This window comes from Amphiura filiformis, chromosome 8 (assembly GCF_039555335.1).
Source record: "Amphiura filiformis chromosome 8, Afil_fr2py, whole genome shotgun sequence".
Classification (NCBI taxonomy): domain Eukaryota; kingdom Metazoa; phylum Echinodermata; class Ophiuroidea; order Amphilepidida; family Amphiuridae; genus Amphiura; species Amphiura filiformis.
In genome coordinates, this window is record NC_092635.1 from 49963896 (window position 1) to 49990246 (window position 26351).

The window sequence follows — 26351 nt, forward strand, 5'->3', positions numbered from 1 at the left end:
GCTTTAAAATGATACCAAAATTATATACATAGCATCAATACTTTTCAAGATATGGATAATTTTGTGAATGATACTTTGATATTTTTCCTAAATTGATATTCCGAGTAATGCGCAAACTAGTTCCCTGCTTTACACAGGATTGAATAGGGATTATCATAGTTCAACTGTCAATTATTGATTAAGTAAACCTCTTTTCAATAAGTACTTGCCAGGATTTGAAAGTCCACTTAGTCCCAAGGTATGAAATTACAAATTCAAAAATTTGATTTTTTTAATTTTATGAGAATGTCATCTTTAAAGGCCTATAATTCAAAAACATGCCTGGCGACTTGTTCCGGATTTTGTTGGAGCTGGTCACAAATATGTGGCAAATTGTCAGATGAAAGAGCTTATAGATTAAATTCATGGACAGTAAGATCTACAATAGCCTCTACATTCCAAGCGGAAATGCTTTTCAAAAACATATCACCTTTTTTTTCAGCACTTGCTGAAACCTATCACGTTCCAGGCAATCTGTAAAAAAGAGTGTGAGCTTAAATGACTATGAACTTGAGTCACTGAACAAATGTTCACATTGGTGTCAGACCAATATAATTATACGATAATTACCCCCCCACCCCTCATGATGGCTTTCATTTTAACCATTATTTGTTAAACTGCAATTTTTACTTTGTGAGAACTTAATGAATTTATCCAAAAAAACTTTTCAGAGATCGCCACTTTAATTCTCCCAGTCCTTAAAAAGCCAGTTTGCGCCTGAATAAGCTGGTTATAAATCAAACAATTGCATGATAAATGAGGGTATCAAATTTGATGCCTTGATATATCAAAACAATGGCCATTCAGATATATTTTTGTCTATTTTTTAATGGGTTTCTAAAAGAAGCAGCTAAGCATGAAAAGATTTTAGTTATCGGTTCAATGCCTCCATTCAACCAACCCAGACTTTTTTTTTTGACTGTATTGTTATTATTTCACAGATTATTATCTGGTATGTGGGATATGGGAAATTTGTTAAGGATGTCCCAGTCCATTGCAGCCTGATAAGTATTGCCTTGTAATGCATAAAAAACATACAATAAGGCTATTTTCAAACCAAGAATGGTGTTATATGGAGGGCAGATGCTGGTCCCAGATGGGGTGCACTGGCTGGTCGTTGAGTTATCTAGAACTACTACTGAACTAGTTCTAGTTCCTCGAGAGGGGGTGCACGCAAAGCGCGCATGGCCGTGAAGCAGTCAATAAGGTGCGCAGCGCCAAGGTCTTGTGGTTTTTGTAATGTCAGAGAGGGGTTGTCATAGTCCCATATAGGCACTGAACAAGTGCTAGGGTTATCATGCTGACCAAAGATTCACGATCAGGCATTGTATGTACGTATTGTGGTATCAAAAACATGGAAATCTGAAAAAAGGGTATCTTTTACACAATTTAGGTTAGGGAGTAATTCTAGGTTTTATGGCTAAAAATTGTGTCTGCACATTTTGACATCCAAGTTCCGAATTGCACACAGTGAATGGGATACTGTCCCATCAAGATTAAATGGAACCATATTTTGTTAAGGTTGTATTTGCCGGGGTACAAAGGTGCCTCTGCTTGTTCAGCATAGGGAATTACACTTATACTTTTTTACCCTTTTGCATTTTGTTTCACAAAGTTTTCAGGTGAAAACGCCCCCTTTTTTACTATTTCACAAATTGTTTTTGGCTTCAATAAAATGCCTTAACCGCTCGGCCACGCTCCTCTCTTAGGCTCGGCCTCTGAGGCTTAGGCTCTGCATGCTGCATAGTGAATCAATTATATTTTATGATAAGACGATACAACATCAACGCAACAAAATTTTTGCATCTGAAGCAAAGTTGTAGCTGTGGGGTACAACATCACACACCCCAAAATATGCCAATCTAAAAAAATATCCACTTTCTTCTGTGTAAACCATAGCCCTTTTTTAAAGCAAAAATGACAAAAGGTCCACTTTTTTCGGTAAAACATTAAAATCTGCCCTTTTTGAATGAAATATTCACAAAAGGTCAACTTTTTATCCCCAACCCCCACTCCCCCATACATCCTAGCTTCTACAAGCAGGGCCCAAAGTGAATGCGAGTATGAGTTGGGCTTAAAAACATGGTGTTAGCTGCACTGTAGGTGTGAATGATAGTGGCAACACTGGCCTGATATGGGTAGGAATATATAAAGGGAATCAGTCAGCTGTGAGCTACTTGGTACTAAAGGCTGATAGCTGAACAGACTACCATGAAAATACTCGCTTTGTAAGCTTACCCGAGAATCTCTTAATACAGGAGTTAGCTGAGGACATATTCTAGCACGAGGTAAACTTTGTTTACGATAAATGTTTGTACAGGTATGTCTCTATCTAATCGATCAACTAAATGCAATGCAATATTTTTGATAAAGTGCATTTTAAGGAAGTAATATTTATGTAATGTTTACTATTTGCTTTTGCATAACAAGTTTAATGGCCTTGCGCTGTGAAGTTTTTAATGGTCGAGTTACTTGATGTGTTATGGATATTAGTTTTCAATATAAATAACATTATTGACTTACGATATATTGTTAGGTCATCTGAAGGACAAGACCTTACAGAATCACGAGTTGTGTGTCAGTGGATGACTGGATGTACATATGTGTCCGCATGTGTGTGTCTGTCAGTCAGTGTGTCCGTCAAGAACTACTATGTAGGCTTTTTGGGTTTCATATTATTATGAACAGTTCAAATCCTATTGCAACCAAACTTGGGTCATAACTGCATATATACTGAAGTCAAAGTTCATTTGAGGTCAACTGTTAATAGGCTGGTGGTGTTGAAAGTCACATACTGAGGTCGAAGGTCATTGAGGTCAACTTGTAAGTTGCAACTAACTTGAGCCAAAACTGCATTATAGGAGCTGCCCCTGCCCCCAGCTACGGTACTGGCCAGGTCCAGTGTTATTAGCTTCACTGTAGGTGTGAATGATAGTACTAGCAACACAAGCCTCAAGTAGCCTGATATGGGAATCAGTCAGCTGTGAGCTACGTCAGTGGCATAGATTTCTTTTTGACATGGGGGGGGGATAGGGTTTGAAAAAAATTAAGAATTCCAAAATTTGATTTCTTTATGGGAATGTCATCATTAAATGCCTAGAACTCAAAAACATGTCTGGCAGCTTGTTCCGGGGTTTTGTTGGAGCTAGTCACATATCGTCAGCCTGCTACGCTAATTGCCCAAGTCATTTTTTGTAATATTGAGAACTAAGTACAAAATATGGTTCAAGCATGCATCAGTTACGTAATCACCCTAATTGTTTCAGATTATTCCTTCCATTTGTATCATTATCATTTGTTCTTGTGCTAAGATTGGTGAATAAATATCCTTAAATGCATGTTTGAACCATATTCTGTACTTTCTTCTCAAATTTACAAGAAATGACTTAGGCAATTAGCGTAGCAGGATGACGATATGTATAATAATGTTTTATGTGATAAACTTGCATTTTTAAGGAAGTGATATTTGTAAGTAATTTACTATTTGCTTTTGCATTTATAAAAGTTTGAGTGTATAGTGGCCTTGCACTCAGAAGTATTAAATGGCCTTGCACCCTGAAGTATTTAATGGTGGAGTTGCTTGATGTGATGTTAGGTTTCAATATAAATTACATCTTTTAATGCCACATGATTATTGTTTTTTAAATTTTATCAATAAAAGTGATTGTGAGTGTTAGTAGCTTTTATACACTTAAGAGTAAATTGTTCTACGTCTAAGCTTATCTGTTTTTAACAGGCATTATATAAGATTTATATATAGAAGTTTGAATGAAAGGATTTTATTTTACTTTAAATATGTCAAGATACACGCCGATTCTGTCGAAAAGCGGGGCACTAAAGTTAGTTCAATTAGATCAAGAGCGCATGCATTCCAAGAGATGCAAATCTCTATTATGTAGATTCTGTGGACTCAACACTCTACTATTTAAAGCCATAAATGTGTGATTTGCTTCACAACGACGCCCTCAATTTTACTCGGATTTCTACTTTTTGCAAAATTATAATGCCCAGGAGTATTCTAAAAAGTAAAATACCACGTTAAAGACTAAGGATGAAGTGCTTTAATAACAGTAAAATTTAACTTTTTGTATTAAAACCGGGTCGACCCGGTTTTATTCAGAGTTTAACGATCGAGTACTTGCTAACATGTACCATGGATGTCAGCTTGTATGCACATACGTCGAGCGTGATGCTCAGTGCAGTTAAATATAATACGATCGGATAGCGTAGTACACGCATTGTAGGCGTAGGAATGAATCGCAATTTTCTTCGTCATACCTCATTTGTTTGGCTCGAAATTAAAAGGGGATAATGTGATCAGTGAAAACAGACATTTAAATAAGAATCTATTCTTAATAATGCAAATCACACATTATTGCTTTAATTCTTGATCACTTGATTGAACAGATGTGGTAAATTGGAATGATGGACATCAAAGTTTTTTATTCTATTTTATCCCACGGTTTTCGACACACAAAGTTCTAGTTGAAATACAGTAAGAAAATGTCCGATTGTAAATGTAAACCTGTAATTTGAGACCGGGGGCACTTAACTTTGGAAGTGACGGTATGTGCCTGTCAATAGGCCCCTCTTTTGAAGTCGACTATACCCGATGACCCCCTTTTTAAAAGCCATACCCGATGACCCCCTTTTTTTTTAGTTGCCGCTACCCAATGCCCCCCTTTTTTTTGGTTGCGGCTACCCAATGACCCCTTTTTTCTAGAATAGCATCATCAAAATGCAACAAAAAATGCGAAACTGTCAAATTTTGCTCCATTTTTTCAAAATTATGCGAAATTTTCAAAATTTTGCTCCATTTATTCAAAATTTTCTACCCGATGACCCCTTTTTTTTAAAATCTTGTACTCGATGACCCCCTTTTTTCAAAATATTGTACCCAATGACCCCTTTTTTATTTTGTTTGTACCCAATGACCCCCTTTTTTAAAATAACGCTTTGTACCTGATAGGCCCCAAAGTTGAGTGCCCCCCCCGGATTTCAGACAGAGTATCTCGATCAAGGGGTGTGTCTTTTAAATTCTACAGGTCTGAAATAACCAATGATACTTTTACCAATATCAATACAAATCATGTAGAAAAATGTGAATATGTAAAATCATTTAATGACATTATGTGGCTGGAATCCCTTTAAAATGCATGCAACATGTATCTCACAGATGCCTTGTTATCCTCAACTCTGACATAGAAATGGAAAAATAATTTAAGTTATATTTTTGGCATGCAGGGGTAAAAGGCTTTGACTTATAATTGTGAGATAGCTTGAGGTCATGAGTTTGAATCCCTGCTGCCCTGTTGCATGGATATATTAGGTACTTGGGCAAGAACTTACACTTGGAGAAATGTAAAGATGTAAAATCATTTAAAAGACAAATGGCCGGAACTGGTAAGGAGACACAAGTATCAGTTGAAATTAGGGATGGCGCTGTTCAATGGTTCGTATCTCTGAAGTTTGTCTTAACTTGTGCCAAGAAATAAAATTTAATTAAAAGTTTAATCTTTATTTAAGACATTGGTTCGATCAAAATATTAAAAATATTGTTACCATGGGGTTGAAAAACAAATTCTCTTGTATTTTCATGTGTATTTCAATGGGACGATTATTTAAAAGGCTTTGACTCATAACAAGAGAGTTTGAGACCACGAGTTAGCCACAGTCTGTGGCCCTCACAGACTTAGCCGAGGCGAACTGCTGATGCAACCTCTCTGGATAGTATACTAAAGCAACAGAACCCAAAAGTAGTACTAACCATGAGTTTGAATCCCTGCTGCATCAATGTATTGTACACTTGGGTAAGGCACTTTCCCTCACTTGACTCACATTGCCCAGGTGTAAAAAGGGGAGCTGTTGGGGGATAATTCAATCCAAGTGCTGTTAATAATCATTTGTATCATTGTTGAAGCAAGATCATTCCAATGTGTCATGCTCTCAGGTCTCTCAATGGTGGCAGAATAAATTATTGGAAATATGCTGGTACCGTACTGGGAAATGCATGTTATAAACCACCAACATTTATTTGATTATTATTATAAAACATATTACATTTGACACATTTTTTGCTCAAAGTTCAATCCTTTCAAACTTAGAGCCATAATTTATGATTGCAGTCACAATTTTAATCTTGATATTTGTTGCCAAAAACTTTTAGGCCAAAATAATGAAGTAAAATGATGGAGCTCTATGATGTGAAATTAAATCAAATATTATGTCCTACAATAACACAACAAATTTGGCTAATTCCTAATATTATTTATCTCGAGGACATAAACATTAAAATAGAATGACAACAGTCTGGTTAACCAAACCCATGTAAAAAGATTGTACATAATTATGGGTTTTGTGTGTACTCATGCATGGTGTAATCATGCTATCAAAATTAATCATTGGAAACCTTTGACACTAATGTTGAATCAGACTGATAAAGGTCAATGTTCTTTTCTTTTCTGAGGCAACAAAAGGTGATTTTTATGCTCTAATCTGATGAAAATTGAAAATTTAATGTGTTTTTTTAATCCCATAAGTGGTATCATAGCAATCAGGGGCAACTTTTTACATTTTTTGTGTGCAAAAATTTAAGTATTACTATTAGCACATCCTGTCAGTGGCATGTCCTAGGGTGTGCTTTGGGGGCTGAAGCCCCCCCCCCCCCCTCGCACTTTGTTAAAAATCGTGTAAAATCAGCCATTTTTTGGCGATTTTAGCTATTAAGCCCCCACATAACTCTGAAAGCCCTCTGAGCCCCCATGAGAACAGATCCTGGACATGCGGTGCCTGTCACCCATTTTCAGTGAGTTGACCCCCCGATGGGAGCGGTTCTCTTTCAGAATTTGTAATCAATATGAGAATAAGTTGATATTGAATGAAGTACATGTGTATGAATTTCAAAAGCGTCTACGATGTAGACTGGGGATACTGAAATGACAACAATGATGTATGAGTAGGCCTAATGTTTGATGCTTCAACACATGACAGTTTTTGCACTTTTCTGCGATCAATTTCATCATTTCATTTCATCAATTTCTTCATCACTAAAACGCACTTCAAAAATTAAAGGTAGTTGAAGGTTGAGGCGTAATATGCTCTAGATGACAACAGCACCAGAATGGTTGTCAACCCGGAGTGGTTCCCAACTTTGGTTTGGGTGGGGATGTGCAGCTGTGACTCCAAAAAACTACCCGACTTTAAACCAAATTTGATGAAAAACAGACCTATAACCTAATTTTTGTTTAAACATTTTGTAAATTAGGCTAAAAAGCTGTGAAATATTGACACTTTCAAGAAAATTTTGAGAAAAACAAAAAAACCCTTTCTTAATAGTTTATATGACATTGAGGGCCATCAATAAATAAAAAAGGCTGAAAATGTAGTCTAAATGACTGGAAATATACCCCAAATCTGTTGCACTTCACCGTATCCTCATTTCCACTAAGAACCTCCCCCGGTTTATCAACTTGTTCTGCCAAATTGTTGTATGTTTAAAGGATTCAAGAAAAGTATCTATCTTGTTGGTCCTTTTTAACCCCATGAGAACTACCTGCCGATTGGCCAAAAAGAAGTTTTCATTATCAATTGGCCCAATCAGCAACATTGTTAGAATAATTTCACCACACAAAAAATTGGGATGAATTATTTGCAAAGCTCCATTCTGATTGGTGTTTAAAGTGAAAATATCACATAATTAACCAATCAGAGGCAATGTTAGATCGGCAGGTAGTGCTCAGGGGGTTAAAGGAGTGTTTCGTGATCCTAGCATCCTCTTTTATGACATTTTTCAGTACATATCCACGAAAAAGCCTATTCCCAAAATTTCAGTTGATTCCGATTTTTTGCGTTTGCGAGTTATGCATGATTATGTGTATTACACTGCTCCATAGACAATGCGTTGTAATTTCGTTCTGGTGCACCAGAGCGAAGTTCAAATTTCACGATATCTTTGCAAAGCGAATTAATCTGCAAGAAATATTTTGTACATAAACATTATGTAGCCAGAGGTTTCCAGTGATATAAAAATCTCAACTTTTTTTTTTTGAGAAAAGTGGGGGATGAGGCTGTGGATCACGAAATGCCCTTTTAAGTCCATAAGCATAAGGTACTGTGCAATAATTATGAGCCCCCCTCCCCTGGGTAAAATTTCCAAATGGCCCACCAAAAATCGCTTGCCCCTCCCCCCCTCGGCCTGCCAAAACTTGCTTGCCCCTCCTTCTTGGCCCGCCCCCACCCTTTGAACATGCCAAATTTGTTGGGTTCCCAATTTGCAAATCTTAAATATAGTCTAGATCAAATTTTCAGCTTTCATTTTGCACCACACAGCATCTTCTTTGCTGTTTTTTAAATATCAATTATATTGTAAATTTCTATTGCATCACCGTGCTGAACAATTGGTAGCAAACATTAAGGATGTTATAATGGGGTCACAGAATGATAAAATGCTTCAATGCGTGCTATCAGTCATGTATTAAGCCATTACATGGGTCACATGTGCTTTTAACTGCGCAAAGTAATGGATTTTATTTTCTCATTTTTATACCACTTAAGGTTATCAACTATTTTAAAGTGTTGTGATTTGGTAGTTCACAGCATCTTGCGAATGGCAGTGAGCTTTGGCAAAATTTGCATTGATCATTTCATAGCGAGTGTGTAGAAGAATTCAAATATCACTTTTGTAGGCCCTGTGGTTCTTGAGTTATGTTGTAAAGAGGGCTGAAACAACCATGCTTTTGTAAAACGTACATAACTCATTAACAACAACAAATCAAGCAAGTTTTCAAAGTATATGATTTGTAAAATAGACATTTACAAAGCGTCAAAGTGTAATTTTTCAATAATATATTGATTTTGATTTTTTGAATTTTTTTTTTGGCTGCTTCGACCAACAATACATCGTGTACCCTCAAGCTATTACATGGGTCACATGTGCTCTTAACTGTGCAATGTAGGCCTAATGGATTTTATTTTCTCATTTTCATTACCACTTTACCACTTAAAAAGCAGTTGTTGCATTTTTATTTTTTCCCAAATATTGGTAGTTTCAACAATCAGATATGTCCTCTTTTAGTTGCGACCCGAACAAATGAGGTTTTCAGAGAAAATTGCATTTCATTCCAGCGTTCCTATATCGTGCACTATGTGTATCAATGCAAGAGGTCCCAAAATCATGGTCCATATAGAGGTTATCCATGTTCTATAAGCTGCATATCCTATCAACGACTGCTATACCTTGTTTAGGACTTTCAAAAGAAGTACCTGCATGTGCAACCATGGCTGTTTCAAAATAGCCCGCCAAAGTCATGCAGGTAACTCTGAGGTTGTGCATTGAATTGGTTTGAATGAGGAATACTACGGCAATCAGCGCCTTTTGTTAGAAGTCACACATGAGTGAAGTGGATAACCTCTATTATATGATTAGTATAAATATGATATTAATAATTGCATTGCACAAATGGTAAAGATAAACACAACCGATATTTCTCTCTCTGCTCTCTGCCCCATCACTCTCTGTATATTGGCAAGTTGATTTTGCCTAATTATAAACCATACCTAAATGGTGATGGTAATGACATTGGTATCAGTGTCATATCAACTTGTCATAACACTGGTGTTATTGGAGTTTGGTACATAAGTGGTGGTAATGGTTGCCGAGGAGTAGCCTAAGGGTTTTTATCTGGATGATGAGGAGGACAATGCCTGGGATGACGTAAACACAGATGGTCCCTCATGTAAGTCTACCTTTGTTCTCCAAGACCACCAGAAGATCCACCATGTCCAGTCTTGCCCACAAGCCTGGTTCTCTGTTTGGACAATTGCCGCCACCTGACCGGATTCCCTAAATGCTAGTTTTAGCTTATAAGATGGGAGCAAGAGGAGAGAGTGGTCAGTTGTGGGGATCTTACCATCGAGTTAACATCCAAGTCGACATCATATCTACTTTGTAAATACAACCAAGAAAAGAAGGATATAGGAGATCGGTACTGAATGCAGCCTTTACGACTCTGTGTGTTTAATTGAGTATATACCTGGGAATATGACGACCAGAACCCTATGTGGTAACTTCAACTTCTACTTCTACTGGATTTCTGGGCAGACCATTTCAGGTATCGCGCCCAGCGGTGCAAACATCACATCTGGTGCAGGACAAACATAGTCACTTTCCGGTCGCTCCTATCAAATACTGGCGTGGTGATCAACTAAAAAGAATACTCGAAGACGATGTTTGAAGAACGAAGAACAATATAACTGAGGGTGCATAACATTGAAGACTTGGTGCTGGACTGGTTGGTGGAGACAAGCTTAGAGCTTTTAGTGTTAGCATCATGCCATTATTTTCATCACTTGTAACATACCATGAGAAATTTGTATGAATATAAATGGCATTTACTGAATAATTTAGTTTGAAAATTTTGTTTGGATGGATGATTTTTTTTTGAACTTGTGAGTGCACATGTATGTATTATCGGACACGAGTATAACTGAGTTTATCTACTACATGACACAGATTGTACCATATAGCATGTGATAAGATAAGCGAGTAGCTCTGCAAGGTTGGAACTGGGGCTTGAACCGCAGCTAGACCCCTGTTAACCATAATACCTCATATGGGGGCAGGCGTACATCAATGCGTCAGATGTATAAATAAGACGTATAACCTCAGTTGCATATAGTAGGCCTAATGCACGCATAATTTATAGGGATCAATCGATAATTGTATCGGATATCGTATATTTGCGATATTGGATATCGGATAAAAACCATAATTTCACTGGCATAATTAAGTCCCAGTTTATTTTTGTTGAATGGGCAGGTTTCCCTGTGTTTTCAGTCATGTAGGTCGATAAGAAGCGGAGCCATGTGTTGTCATTTGTGTGCCATTATTGTAGGCTGACATTTATTTTGCATGTCTTTTGTCGAGTCACATGCCACGAGTTAATCACAGGGCGAATAGTAATGCACGCATAATTTATAGGGCTCAACCGATAATTGTATCGGATATCGTATCGCACTGATATTTGCGATATTGGTATTTGATCTGATCAAAACCATAATTTCACTGGCATAATTAAAGGGGTAACCCTATTGGTTTTGGATATGGATTGTCTTTAAAATTACATAATAATATCAAATATCGCCTCCTTTATGCTGCTTTGTGAAAAAACGAGAGCATTTTCAGCGTAAATGTGAATAAATAGCCAAATTTGCAATCCAATACCTTGGTATACGTGAATTGCATTCTGGGCAGGCAATGACGAATGCTGACATGCTGTACAATGCCCGGCCCGTATTGAACGGAAAATGTTTTTATTTTGCGTACCGTTTCAGAAAAAAAGGAAACAAAATATATTTCCCCTTGCAATATGTACATTTCAAATGAATATAAAAAAGTTTGGGTAAAATGGAGAGAAAAAAACCTTCCGAGACCGGGTTTTGAACCGGGTACCGGTACCTCTCGGGTAAAAAACAAACGCACTAGTCGATTGAGCTATTCAGCACACCACGCTTACTCTTGTCGTTTTAATAACTATATCGGCAAACCGTCTCCTCAGCAGTTAGTGTGGTTCGCTTTTTCACAGAATGTGTATTGTGACGCGAAACCAAAGTAGCTGTTGCGGTGACTGATATTTCGTTCATAATTCCCTCCCAGAATTCCAAAGTATTTACCATTGTTTACAAACTGGTATACCTGTAAAACCGCTGTGATTCATGATTTCTCCGGAAATACATCGACTTGGAGGCGTCAAATTTCAGGATAGTAATGAGAAAAATAGTATCTATTATGTGATACCAAAACCTCATCAACAATGAAAAAATCGGGGATGATGCTGTCGATCGGGTTACGGACCTTTAAGTCCCAGTTTATTTTTGATGAATGGGCCGTTTTCTCTGTTTTCAGTCATGTAGATCGATAAGAAGCGGAGCCATGTGTTGTCAATTGTGTGCTATTATTGTAGGCTGACATTTATTTTGCATAAATGCCTTTTGTCGAGTCACATGCCACGAGTTAATCATAGGGCGTGGTTATGATTTGGGCATCTTCTCAAAAATTATTGCGTGGGAAATTTTTTTTGATATCATCCGAAGAGGTCATGAAAATTTTAATATCAAACAAGTTTGATGACAATCCAACAATCTATACTTGGATAACCTTGATATGACATACTAACATGCACCAAGTTTCATGACTATCCAGCAAACAATCAGTTAAAGGGGCATTTCGTGATCCACAGCCTCATCCCCCACTTTTCTCAAAAAAAAAGTTGAGATTTTTATATCACTGGAAACCTCTGGCTACATAATGTTTATGTACAAAATATTTCTTGCAGATTAATTCGTTTTGCAAAGATATCGTAAAATTTGAATTTCGTTCTGGTGCACCAGAACGAAATTACAACGCATTGTCTATGGAGCAGTGTAATACACATAATCATGCATAACTCGCAAACGCAAAATCGGAATCAACTGAAATTTTGGGAATAGGCTTTTTTCGTGGATATGTACTGAAAAATGTCATAAAAAGAGGATGCTAGGATCACAAAATACTCCTTTAATGGAAACATACACCTTTAAACATTAACCCCAACATTTTAACTCCCACAGCTTCATGTTAACTATCTAATTCATAACTCCAAACTTTTCTGCCTTTTCTGTAATTGTTTCAATTTTCTGTCTTTTACAGTTACTGGTACCCAAATAACACAGGCTCTTTGATGGAAGTTAATCCTTCTGTAAGGTCTCTGTTGTCCTTACTGCCCGGGAGGGTTCACTTGAGATATTATTTGGTACACATGCTCATCACAAAAAACATTGAAAAAACATCTTCAACGTTTAGGGTTGTAATTTTAACCTGTCTTTGACGTCAAGGGTCACTTATTCTCAGATTGTTCATCATAAGGTGAAATTGATGGTTCTGGAGATGGAACTCATGTACACAAGTAATAAACCAAAACAAAGGAAAGTGAATCAATGTAGTTCCAGAGTATTCTCTTTTAATATTAGTACTCATATTAAGTGAGAAAATTGTCATTACACATTACGCCATTTAGGGGGTAAAATTTCTAATAATATATCATGGAGTGAAATTTGCTACCCCTGAATATGCCATTAGGGTCGAATTTTGAGATGCTGTGACAACTTACAAGCATGGGGTACCACTTTAGTGTGTGAGTGAACCCACAGGTCTTACTGTTGCACCATCTGCAAGCTTATATACAAGTACATATATAGCCATACATGAACATGCATTTGATGTAAGCCACATACATGTAGAAGCATGGTTTTCCACTTTGGCTGCTTGCACATACAGACTTTCTTATCCCGAGGACAAGAAATTAAGCAAGTTCTAAGATACGATAAATATTTGGTCTAAATACATTGCAGAGTCCGAAACTGTGTGAGTAACTATTAGATGCATAGAAATAATCAGAAACTGTATGAGTAACTATTAGAAACATAGAAATAATCAGAAACTGTATGAGTAACCATTAGAAACATAGAAATAATCAGAAACTGTATGAGTAACCATTAGAAACATAGAAATAATCAGAAACTGTATGAGTAACCATTAGAAACAGAAATAATCAGAAACTGTATGAGTAACCATTAGATGCATAGAAATAATCAGAAACTATATTAGTAACCATTAGAAACAGAAATAATCAGATACTGTATGAGTAACCATTAGAAACAGAAATAATCAGATACTGTATGAGTAACCATTAGAAACAGAAATAATCAGATACTGTATGAGTAACCATTAGAAACAGAAACAATCAGAAACTGTATAAGTAACCATTAGAAACTTGGAAATAATCAGAAAACCATGGAAATAATGTGGGTCTTATATGCCCCTTTAAAATGTGTGTATAGTATATTACCACAAATGAACCATTTGTACCATTTGTGCATTTAATATGTACAAAACACATTTGAAGCACGTGTTGCTGCAATTCCATTTAATGTTCATGTCATTTAGAGTGTTTTTCTTTCCTTTATCTATATGCCATATGTTCAAATTACATATTGCAAGCATTAGGTGTTTTATTGTGGAGTCTGCACTCTTTGTAGTTTTGTGGTTACCGACCTGGTTGTGGTAGTTATATGTACAAAATAAAAAGTTTTTCAAAATTGTATCCTAATGAGGTAGTTATATTAATGGAATTAATTGCTTTAATCTCTTCCTGTCTCTCTAAAAGTGTATACACATGTTGAAGCTGTTAATGGCTTTTTGCATGTCTCTTCATCTCACCATATTTCTGAACATGTCACTAATGCCTGCAAGTTTGGCAGTGTCATGCATTCTTCTTTGATTGGCCACTTTCTGCACTACTGATGAATATTTATTTCTTCTGATGAATAATCATTACCTCAGTGCATAAAGAATGGGGCATTATTTATTCCATCATTTCATCTGTTGAAGCCGAATCCAATCTATGTTATGGGGGGAGGGATAAATCCCCCCCAATATTTTGCCAGGGGGATGGTCCATAGACTCATCCCCCCCCCAATGTTGACGCTGGTATGTGGGTTTCTGACCAAATTAACCTCATATTGGTCATTTTAGCACCAAAAGTGCCAATTTTTGTGCGCTTTGCATGAATTTATTCCACTTTTGAACCATATTTCACCACTTTTCAAAACAAATACTTCAAGAAAAATTTTCCGGCCCCATCCCCCCCAATGTCAACAAGAAATCTACACCACTGATAGGCCTATCAAAATACCATTCATGTGTTAATGTATTGGCTTTTGTGAATATAAGATCGTTTACCACAGCTTCATATGACTATTTACCTTTAGATTCCGGTTTTAGATATTGTTTGAAGGTATGCTTTCTTTACAAGTTGATGGAACAACATACATCAATAGGTATTGCATGGGTTATCAATGAAGTGATCTTCCGTTGGCTAAACACATTTTTTTATTCAATTCAAAGACATTTGGCACAAACTGGGAGGTCAGTTGTTGATTCACTACACCTTTGTGCTTCTTTCACTGCTTATAAGGCATGGGCAGCACCGACTGAGCATGATGGGTACAAATGAGGTTTTCTTGTGAGGTCATAGTGCATGGACACTCTTGTTAATTTTCAAATCCAAGGGTTGTTGTCATGCACATATATCTGTGCTTTCAAGTTAAAAGCAGCATTGGGATATTCCATTTGTTTTCATATCACACTATAAATCACTCCACTTTTTTTATGGGTTGGGCTACAAAAAATGCATAATTAAAATACCCTGCTCTGTCTGGCATATTTCACACAGGCCTAACACAAGTCACCCAATTTCGAAAGCTGGGCATTGATTGCATGACCTTATGAATATTGATTCAGATTGGCAAGTTTCTCCAATATGTCGGCACTCAAAATGGACACAAGAGATGAATCAAAGCTTCAGTCCATTGGAGCTGAACATCTCACTAACCATCGACTGACTGACGGACACACATTAATGATATACCATATTTCGTCAAATAGTCGCCCCCCCCCCTCAAATAAACGCCCCCACCACTTTTTTCAACCAAGATGTTTCAAAAATGCCGATATTTCCATGCTATCTTGTGTAGTAAGCTTACCAAGTTGCACACATGGTCGAGAATAGCGTCAATAATTGGCAAAAATCTGGATCAGAAACCCGGAAGTGAGCCAGAAGTCAGTGTTTCTAGTTCATAGTTCGTCATTTTAGCGTGTGTTTTTAGTTTACCTTTTTGATTTTAACGGGAATTAGTGATTTTCCAACTCATTTATTTGGCTGAAAATTAAAGGGCCATATCTGAGAGTGAAAACTAATAACTTGTGGAAAATAATTACAAATCTATTCTTCATGGAAATGTTACAATGTTCATTTTAAGGGGGTACTACACCCCTGTGGTAAATTTGTGACTATTTTTGCATTTTTCTCAAAAAATTATAATACACTGGTAACAAAAGTTATGTATATTATTGGGGCAAGGAATCCAATTACTACACTGAAGTTTCAGTGACTCAAGACATGTGGTTTAGTATATATGATAAGAAATGAGGTACATCCTAGCGGTACCTTATTTCTTATCTTAAATAACAAACCGCTTGTCTTGGGTCACTGAAATTCCAGTGTAGTAATTGGATTCCTTGCCCCTATCATATACATAACTTTTGTTACCAGTGTATTATAATTTTTGAGAAAAATGCAAAAATAGTCACAAATTTACCACAGGGGTGTAGTAACTTAATGCCACGTGGGAATTACATGAAGAGTACAAAATGTTCATTTCCAATACAAATAATTACATTATGGCGTGCATTTAGTACCAGTATAATCGTATCTCACAGATGTTCACAATTAGTTTGCCGTCTGATATATTGATAAATTAATGAAAACAAATTAACATACACATTGGTAGGCAGGGTTGTAAAGCAGTGAAATTTAAAGTTCATGTACCCGGATTGCATTCATGTACTTTGTTCCATATGTGACATGATCAAGGGGAAGGAGTCCCATGTCGACCATGGTCAAAAATTAGTTTTACATAATATATTTCTAAAGAGGACATTTAGAGCTTTTGGAAACTGAAAACCCCATGTTGATATGACATTTCTTTGCAAAGTTATGTCAATTTATCAATCTCTGAAAACAATAGAAAACAAAAGAATTTTAATATTTCTAGTGCCAATATCTTATAATCAATGTTAGTGACATCTGACTCATTTCCCTTAATTGTGTCACATATGGTTTTTAACATACATCAACACACTATTTGTAATGCTATCTTCAGTAGATAACATTGTAATGATATCTACAGTAGATAAAATATAATGTAGATATCAATTATAATAGTTTATTCGGTAGACAACATTGTGTTAATTTCAATAGATAGCAATGTAATGATTTCTTCAGTAGATAGGAATTTAATAATATCTTAAGTAGATAGCAATACAATGTTATCTTCAGTAGATAACAATCTGTAATCTTTAATAGATAGCATTGTCATTTTCAGTCAAGTAGATATGAAAATAATGTTATCTTCAGTAGATAGCAATATAATGTTATCATCAGAAGATAGCAAATATGTCATCTTCTGTAGATAGCAATGTAATGTTATCATTGGTACATGGGAATGCACTGATTTATTCAGTAGACAGAATTAGATAGCAGTACCGGTATAATGTTATCTTCAGAAGATAGCAATATATTATCTGCAGTAGATAGCATGTAATATTTAATTTCAGTGGATCACAATCAATATATAGCAATATGATGTTATCTGCAGAAGATAGTATTCAAATATAGATTGCTCATGAGGGAGAGGGTGAGAAATGTTTCCTCAAGGTGCTTACTGGGTCTACTATTTCCCAAAACCGCCAGATCAAGGGGAAAGAGTAGACCCATGGTTTTATATACCTCATACATCTTTTTTTGGCATCTGATTGGTTAAAGCATTTTTGTGTTCAGCCTAACAAGATTTGAAAGTATGACATAGGCCTAACTAGGCATCAGTAATCAGTTGGCTAGGCCTAGTCTAGGCTAAGTTAGGCCGGCCTTGCTTGCAGTGTTTTGTTGATAGAACGCCCACACACACATGCACAGCACACATTGCGTGGTTGTATAGCTAAAGCTTAATGTGAAGAGTTGAAACCTCTTGTTTGCTTCCATATGTTGCTCTTAGATGGTTTTTACAAATTTAATTTTCTTTTTGATGTCGCTATAAATATCTGGAAAACACATTAAGTTAGGAGCTGTGTAAAGTTTGTTGGTGTAGAGGTGAACAATAACTAAACATTGGCTTGATTATATTTTAAGCCTACTTAATTGGGTTACCTTGAAAGTTTGCCTGGTCAACTGGATTCCTCTTTAACAATACTTACTGGTCGAGTGCTGCAGTGGATTTCATTCAGCAAGTTGGCCATGATTCATTTTCTAGTTCCAGATGTGCAATGACCATCTCTTCCACAGACTGTCCTCTGGCACATTATATTTATATTACGTTACACATCGCAAATGTTAAACTGTATAAGAGTATACCAGCAAAATATTTCAAAACATTTTTGTGTTTGCTGGGTTGGTAAACAATTTCTTTGCTATCAAGAATAACTTGTAACTAGTGTCATTTAAGCTGCAAATATTGAATTATTCTGAATGTCATATAACATTTTGTTTTTTTGGGTTTTTTTAATTCACAGATTGTTGCCATGAAGTCTGACCTCCTGATTGTGTGTTTTGGACAGTACTACATAACCCTTCACAGTGAATTTTACACAGACCTATGATAAAGTGTGGAAGTAACTCAACCACCTATGGATCACCCTGCATTTGACCTCATGACACACAAGCTAGGTAGATCACAAGCCAATGCACAGTATTATGATCCAAAGAGATATTCTGCTGCTGAAAAACATACATCTCCAGGTGTCCATGCAGATGCCAAGTCAAGGGAAGCAATGTTATATAGAGGGTCCCAATCTAATGAAAGCTCCTTTCCATATCAGTACTCCAGTCATCCACAAGGAGTGAGAAGTTACCAAGAAGAGGTCAAACAGAGACTCTCTAATGCGCAGCAAAGTTATGCTGCTCAGAATCCAAGACATGGAGGAGTACCAGATTATTCTCAAGTTACAGCTATGCAGCAGCAAAGACAGGAATACATGCAAAGAATCGCACAGCAGCAACACCAACATATTTTGCAACAAAGAGAATATGCGAAAGGTTAGCAGAACAGAACAACAAAATGGCTGCCACCGGAAGGCCGAGACCTCCTGAGACCATCCGATCACCAAGAAATATCCATGGCTATGGAGAGCATTATGATTCTGGTGCACGACAAAGCGCATTCACATACACCGGTGCAGCAGCTCCTACACAACATCACGCTGGTGCCCAAATGGAAAGAAGACCCACCTCCATTGAGGCAATTGTTGGTTCTGGATTCTCATCACGCCAGCCTAATCCCAACCAGGCTATGATGGCTGCTAGAGGCATAGATCCAAGACAATATCATCAGCAACAAGAGCAGTATGCTGCCCGGGACAAATCCCAAGCCATCCAAAAGAGGCGGTTGCCAACAAAGCCCGGGAGCAGCAAGTGTTAAGGGAGTGGGAAGCACAAGCCGACCAGATGTATGCCAAATATGCTGCAGCAGGTGCCAGAGAAAGTCCCCCAAAAGTTGCCAATTATCCACCTTTGTCCCCTCAGCAACAAGGCGGTCAGGACAACTCACCAGATCAATTAGATGCTGAACTGTCACGCTTGAAAAACATGGTCCGACAAATGGAACTTATGAAAGAACAAAGAAATAATAAGTATAAAAGTAGTGCATTCCAGTATCTCGAGAGGCTTGGAGCGCAAGAAATAAACTCATCCATGATAGCTGCAGCTCAGACACCAGCTTCAACTGCTTCGACAAAAAAAACCCATCCTTATCATACTATGCCACCACCTCATCATAGCAACCCACCTAAATACAATGAACTATTAAGTCCACAGAAGGCTCCTCCAAACAAGTACTTGAATCCATTGGAACACCAGCAGCAGGTAGCTTACTATCAGCAACACATGCAAGCTCAAGCATCGCAACAAAGACATCATCAACAAGCTAACCAATCACGTCAACACCATACACCAAGTGCTGCTGCCCATAAGAAGGATGTCAACCCTATGCATGCAATGGTAGCTCAAGGCTTACCCAGGATTGTGGATGTTCGTAGTCTTGCTAACGGAGCCGCTGCAACCGTTAGTGAGAACTCGGTGGCTTCTCTGAATAGGAGACGACGAAGCAGTGAGCCTTTGGTTGTAGGAGACAATAGGCTTGTGAGAGTGCAGACTAGTAGTTCTCCTGAAGGCTACACATACGAGATCAGCGATACTCGCAGTGCAGATTCATGCGACAGTGGGGTGGAATCATTAGCATCACCAGACGCCCAAATCAGTGGTCATATGTATAACCGCAATGCTATGGTTCTAGCACAGCAGCAACAACAACTTGAAGCAGCGAAAGCCCAACACGCCGCGTCGATTGAAGCCATGAAACGCCAGCAACATAGTATTAACCGTCAACTAAATCGTAACACTGCCGTTGCGCCAAATGTTAGGCTAGAAAGAGCGGGAAGCCCACAGAAACTCTCAGAAATCATGGAGAAAGATAAAGTATGTCCGAGTATGTTTAAGGAATTGACTCCTTAACATGTAAATGCCAAGCTTGTGTAAAGATTCAGGAAAAGACGGAGATCGAGATCCGTGAAATTTACAGAGAACGGAAAATTAAGAAATTAGGGGCAGGTCAAACTGCATCAAAGCCACCACCCTTCACAACTAGTGCATTGCAAAATCAACAAAATGATGTTATCATTATAGAGCCTAATGAAGAGAAAGATAGTAAAGAGGAATCGAGGAAGAGGATGGCATCGGCTTCAAGTGAATCAATACCAGATGTAAAGAAGCTTAGACTCTCAGCGACAACTGGACTGAATGATGATGTAGTTGCACTTGATTTAAGCAAGAAAACAGTAACTTCCAAATCAGGACATGAATCTGCCGGCAAAAATCCATTAGGTACGAAAGTCCAATCGAACAATGATAATATCAGAAAGACTGACAATTTTTTAAGAAATCGGCATGGAAGTTTAACTGTGGAGCAAGTTATAGCATCGTGCATGCGTCAGGCGGAAGAAAGAATTAGTAATTGCGAGAAAGCGCTCTTGCATCATCATGATCATGGGAAAACTACTTCTTTTGAACAAATCATTACAGAATGTATTGATCAAGAAGAACAGGGGTTGAACATGAAGAGGGATAGGCAGACTACGCAGAATGAACAGGACAATGGCAATTCAGCTCACCCACAAAGTGGTCAAGAGCTTGCCAATGTGCACTTGCAAACTGTAGACCTGACCAAAGAACAATCTAAAGCAAATGAACATGTTGAAAACCTGAATCGTGATCAAAACTTTGAGAAAGAAGGTGTGGTGAAAGGTTGTAGAGGTAGCATTGATGAGCAAAAGAAAAGTAAGCCAAGCTTGGAACGGTCAAATGATGATGTGTCAATGTTAAAGCAAAACCAAGTTTTTACGAGTCTCAAGGTCATGGTGGAAAAATTGAAAGTAAACAGCGATATGATTGTACCAGCCGGAGATGAGTGTGTACTACCAGAAGAGCAGACAACATTGCACAGGGCTTCATCTGCTCCTACTTTGCAGCAGAGCTTCAAAGGTGGTGATGAAATCGCAACAAGACAGAGAGCAAGAAGCGTTGGATTGTCCACTACAGCGTCAAATGAAGCATCAGCGAAGTACCCGATTCCTCGAAAAGGGAAATCTTATGGCACCCCAGAATCTGGAGATTATCAGGAAAGGCCATTGTCAGCTCCTGCCTGTGAGACAATATCAGAATCATTAAGTTATAAAGATTCATCACTTGCTGCTAAACAAGAGCATAAAAGCGAGCCTCTGTATAAACCAAAGCCGAAAAGGTCACCTTTTATACCCAAAAATCTTCGAGACTGTTGGGACGAGGAGAATGAAACCATTGAGAACAAAAGACGGCAACCAGAAATGCAAGCTACAGTTACAAATACTGGGTATATTCCAAAAAATCTTAAAGACTGTTGGAGCAGTGGCGATGATTTTTCAAGCGAAAGCAAGAAAGCTAAAGAATTGGGATCACCTAAGATGCAATGGAAAGCTCAGTGGGCTAAAGAAAAGAAATCAACCAAGAAATCAGAAGAATCTCTTTGCGAGAGGTGCGGTGTTGCAAACCCACAAGCTCTTGGTCATGTGTGTTGGCATGAATCACACCCATCTGCTTTATCAGCTGGTACAACTGACTCTGTACAGAATCTTGTGAAAGCAGACGATGTCAATGAAACCAACAAGACCATCAGTTTGGAGACTTTGTTCCAACCCAAGCATTTCCAGCACATGGTCAATGCATCTGTGAAGCCGCTACCAGAAAGTGACAATAAGCCAGATCAACAGAACACAACTTCCAACCCAGTCGAGCCTATTCATTATTTTCCAGGCCAGACTTCGTCTTTATGTCTGATCAAAGGAAAGCAGCATGGCAAAGCCACAATTTTTCACAAGCAGCCTCAGGCATTGGAGAAAAAGTCAGCAGATCCAAGTCTGAAACCTGCAACTTCAAAACAGAGTGCTAATAAGCGTGCAAATGTTATCGCAGAGCACGATAAGTCGGAAACAAAGCAGTTTCCACGGTTAGCACCGAGCCCAACTGCAGCCATAGAGAGTAGTAATTATGAGAGTTCAGAACAGATTATGACTAGTCATGGTGACTCTTGTATGATGATGCAACCCGCCATTCAAGCACCTAAAAATGTGCTCCGAGTAATGCCTAATGTGTTAATACCAATATCATCACCTACCATGCCATCTGTAGATTCATCTGGTGGAGGAGACATGGTAGTATCAAAACCACAAGCTGTGCTAACATCTATTGTGAAATCACCTACAAAGTCATCACTGTTAGAGCCAGTGGTAAAGAAACTGAAATTAGCAGTGGTTGGTGGTGAGCAAGAGCAAGTTGTATGCAAAGAAGCACAAACACAGCGTATTACTTCTGTGGCAAACACAATGGTTGTACAATCAGATGAGAACCCGTCCAAAATTAAGTCGGCAATCGTCCCACCATCGTCTAGCTCATCAACAGTGTTTTTATCTACGGCGGAAGAGTCACTAGAATCCACAATGAAGCAAAGGGAGCAGCAACCAATATCAGCAGCAAACCAAAGTAAATCAGTTTTGAGTGAGAAGAAATCTACTGATCTGCTTGTTACGCCAACATCGGTGGTCCAACCTATGGTGCAGACATCTACCACTGTATCAGTGGCACAGACCATTGCAATCCAACCAAAGACACAGACTTTAACATCAGAAACAGAACCAGTAATGTCCAAGTTAGCTAGTCGACCTGTGATGGTCACCATGATTGATCAATGTGGAAGAGCTTCTCCTAAATCTGAGCCTGGTATTTCTAAGGAACCATCAGCAGGGACCTGTACAGAACGGTCCACAACACAGATAGTATCACAAATGCCATCTATACCACCATTAACATCTGCTCTGGAAGAGTCCATTGTGAAGCCCCCACCTGAACCCCCTGTGCTTCAGGCAACTATTGAGAGTTGTGAAAAAGGTATGGTAAAAACAACATCATGTGAACAATCTATAGTCCAGATACCATCATGTGAACAGCCTGTAGTCCCGATATCATCAGTACAAAGTGTTGCTAGGACATCTACTGTGCCGATATCTCAGACGTCTAAAGGACAGACAACACTGGCTTGGACATCACAAGAATCTAATATTGCACATTCTTCACCAAAGAAAACAAAAGTACATGAAAGCGCACCTGAAGCAGTTGTTTTTGTAAAACCACCAGGTACTCAACTCCAATCAGAACAGTGTTTGAATGCATCACTGGAGGTCTTAAATTCTAAGCACTCCGAGGGAAATGTTTGTGTGGAGAAAGATCAACCACCTGGACCTGTTCAACCAGTGGTTGATCAACCTATTTCACTGGTATCCAAGTCATGCAGTGAACAATCACTAACCAAAAGAACTTTAGAGAGTGCACAATTACCTCAATCACTACCAACACTGTTACCAAAGATGCCTTCACCAGTACAAACATCACCAAGGAAACCTCCTCCTCCTCTGGTATTGATATCAACTAATCAACCTATCATCAAGAGCACAGCAACTCAACATCCTCTCTTACCAGCTCAGATGAAGATGCAAATGACACCACCCGTTATGCAGCTTTCAACAGTTCACGTTGTAACTCCAACATCAAATATGCAACCTGTTTTAACAATGAAGCCTGTGGATCTCTCCTCTTCTAAAGATCCACTGCCTCCCGCGCTGCCTCGGCTCCAGCTGATAACAGACGCTGGCAGGAAGCAGCAGCAACAAGATCTTCCATCATCAGCAGCTGAGGTTGGGAAACCTGAAGCTGGTCTGGATGTTGTTCTTCCAATGCCCCTTGAGAATGTCAATAGAAGAGCGAAGAGCAACACACCGCACATTCACGTTCCCACTGCTACTGGGTATAGTCGCTACCAGAAGGATAATAATAACATGAGGGAAATTTATCGCGTAGAAATGTTTGACGATTCACAGCCTTTGGATCTGAAGGTTGTACCCAAGAAGAAACAGACTGTTAATGCGTGTAAAGTTGTCTATCTGCAGCATAGTTTTCCGTGTGTTATTAGATCGGAGGTGCCATTTGTACCACCGCAGATGCTTCAAGAAGCATTCTTTGCCGCGGTAGATTACGGCGATTTTACCTACGCTCTTCAGAAATGCGGGATTATGCATCGTTATATGACAATGCAAGAACAAGGTGCCATGTCAAGAGCTTGTGTAACAAGGACATGGAATGGAAGCTGTAAGCTTGTACCGCTGGATGAATTTGATGCTAAATATGAACAAATTACAGCCCTCTTAGAACATCATGGAGAGGAAGAACCAACAACTATTGAATTGTAAAATTGTGCTTTCTTGCTCGTTTGTGCGAGCAATCACAGGCTTGAGATAAAGTGCTTTACTTCAAAACTTTGAAAAGTTTTTTCATTTTTGCATCTGTGAAAAGTTTCAGCTTCAAACTAATTGTGAGTAATCTGACTTGCAGGGCTTTTCCAATTAAAATCCATACACCTTCTATGGAAGACATGACCTTAATTAATCTCCTGCACAGGGGGCGTAGATCTCAAATGGAGTCACCCATTCAAATTCATACTTGCTGTGTGGGCGATAAAGATCATGTCTTCCGTAGGGCATGTATGGATTTCAACTGGAATAACCTAATCCACCATGCAAGCTGACAACAAAAGTTTCCATTTGACTAATGTTGTGAGTAATCCGGCTTATTGTGTGAACACCTTACCAGCAACAAAAGCAAGTCGGGACAAAAAGCATGCAGTTGACATGGTAAATGAGCATCCACAAATGAAGTTGATTAATGAAAATGGAATTGAACTGTGCGATGAACTGGAAACCCATTTCTAACATGGAGATACCAAAGTCTACTGCAACAAACAATCTGAGTTGACAGAACAAATGGCTTACTGTGAATGAATGAAAAAGTGGGCTATTCCAGTTGAAATCCATATACCAGCTATGGAAGACATCTCAAATGGGGTTACCTGAATGGGTGAGTCCATTTGGAATCTACACACCTTGTGTGGGAGATTAAGTTTATGTGTGTATGGATTTTGATTGGGATAGCTCATTGGGCCAATTGAATCCATGTGCAAAAAAATGATAACCGTATTCATTCCATTAACCGCCCATGCCCCTATAAGCACCCACCCAGCAACTTTACTACATGTAATCCCCTCATCATAATGTGAAGGAACCAACTACACATTATCCTCCATCATTTGCAGGAACCAACTACACATGATTCCCTATCATTATGTGCAGGAACCAATTACACATCAAACATGGAATCATCTATACAATTAAAATATTTGGCCCATCTTTTACGTTTCCAGTTATGTAAACAACATCAAAAATAAGCACCCACTCAAAATGATTTTGTTAAGCTCTTTGGGCAGTTAATGGAATGAATATGGTATCCATTTCCTTAATTTGAGATGTTGGTAACTATGAAGAAAATAAGCTATTTTTGATCATATTTTCAAAAAATTACCATGGCATTTTTAAAGTAGGGTGTCAAGTTAAAGCCAACATTATACTTAGGGTAGGGATGACCAATGAACCATCAACTTGATTAGAACACTCCCATAGACATGCAGGGAGCTCAACTGTGCACTGCTTGCACATACATTTCTAAATTGATCTCATTCTTTTATTTTTCAATATTTTTCTGTAAAATTTGGGGAAGTTACTGCCAATTATATTTTGTAACTATCTTGCAAATTACAGCAACATAACTTATTTTGTTTTTCTGTAAGTGCGAGTCAAATTTGGTCCATCGCCACAGTGCGCTTAATTGCCAGTGGCTGAGTTTAGCACTGCTCAAGAATGGCACAAAATATTCAAATCAGTAAGATCAGGTGAAAACGTGGCCTACTGAGCTGTAATTTGGCAGAGTTGCCAGTAATACCTCTATCATACCCTCTGTAAAAGGTTAAAAAATTGAACAAGTAGATCTCGAGTTACAAATTAAATCACCAGCTTCCCTTTGGAATTTTTATATTCCTTTCAAATCATGTTAAGAAGACACCTTTCTGAACATAAATGTGAAGTTTCGTGCTCATTCGGTGTATTGTTCACCTGATCTTAACCCTAAACGTTTTCTTATATTTAGGCCTATAATATCTACAACTTGCTGCTGGCTATACCTTGTTTAGGACTT

General features: G+C 38.2%; 1 protein-coding gene across 1 annotated transcript; it reads left to right on the forward strand.

Moving 5' to 3' along the window:
- Positions 1 to 2204: 2204 nt before the first annotated feature.
- LOC140159158 (uncharacterized) lies at positions 2205 to 25728 on the forward strand. Its single transcript, XM_072182524.1, is given in 3 exon segments — positions 2205 to 2359; positions 18203 to 20176; positions 20179 to 25728. Coding segments are annotated over 2 exon segments (5382 nt in total). The 5' UTR covers positions 2205 to 2359; positions 18203 to 19133; the 3' UTR covers positions 24518 to 25728.
- Positions 25729 to 26351: the final 623 nt, after the last annotated feature.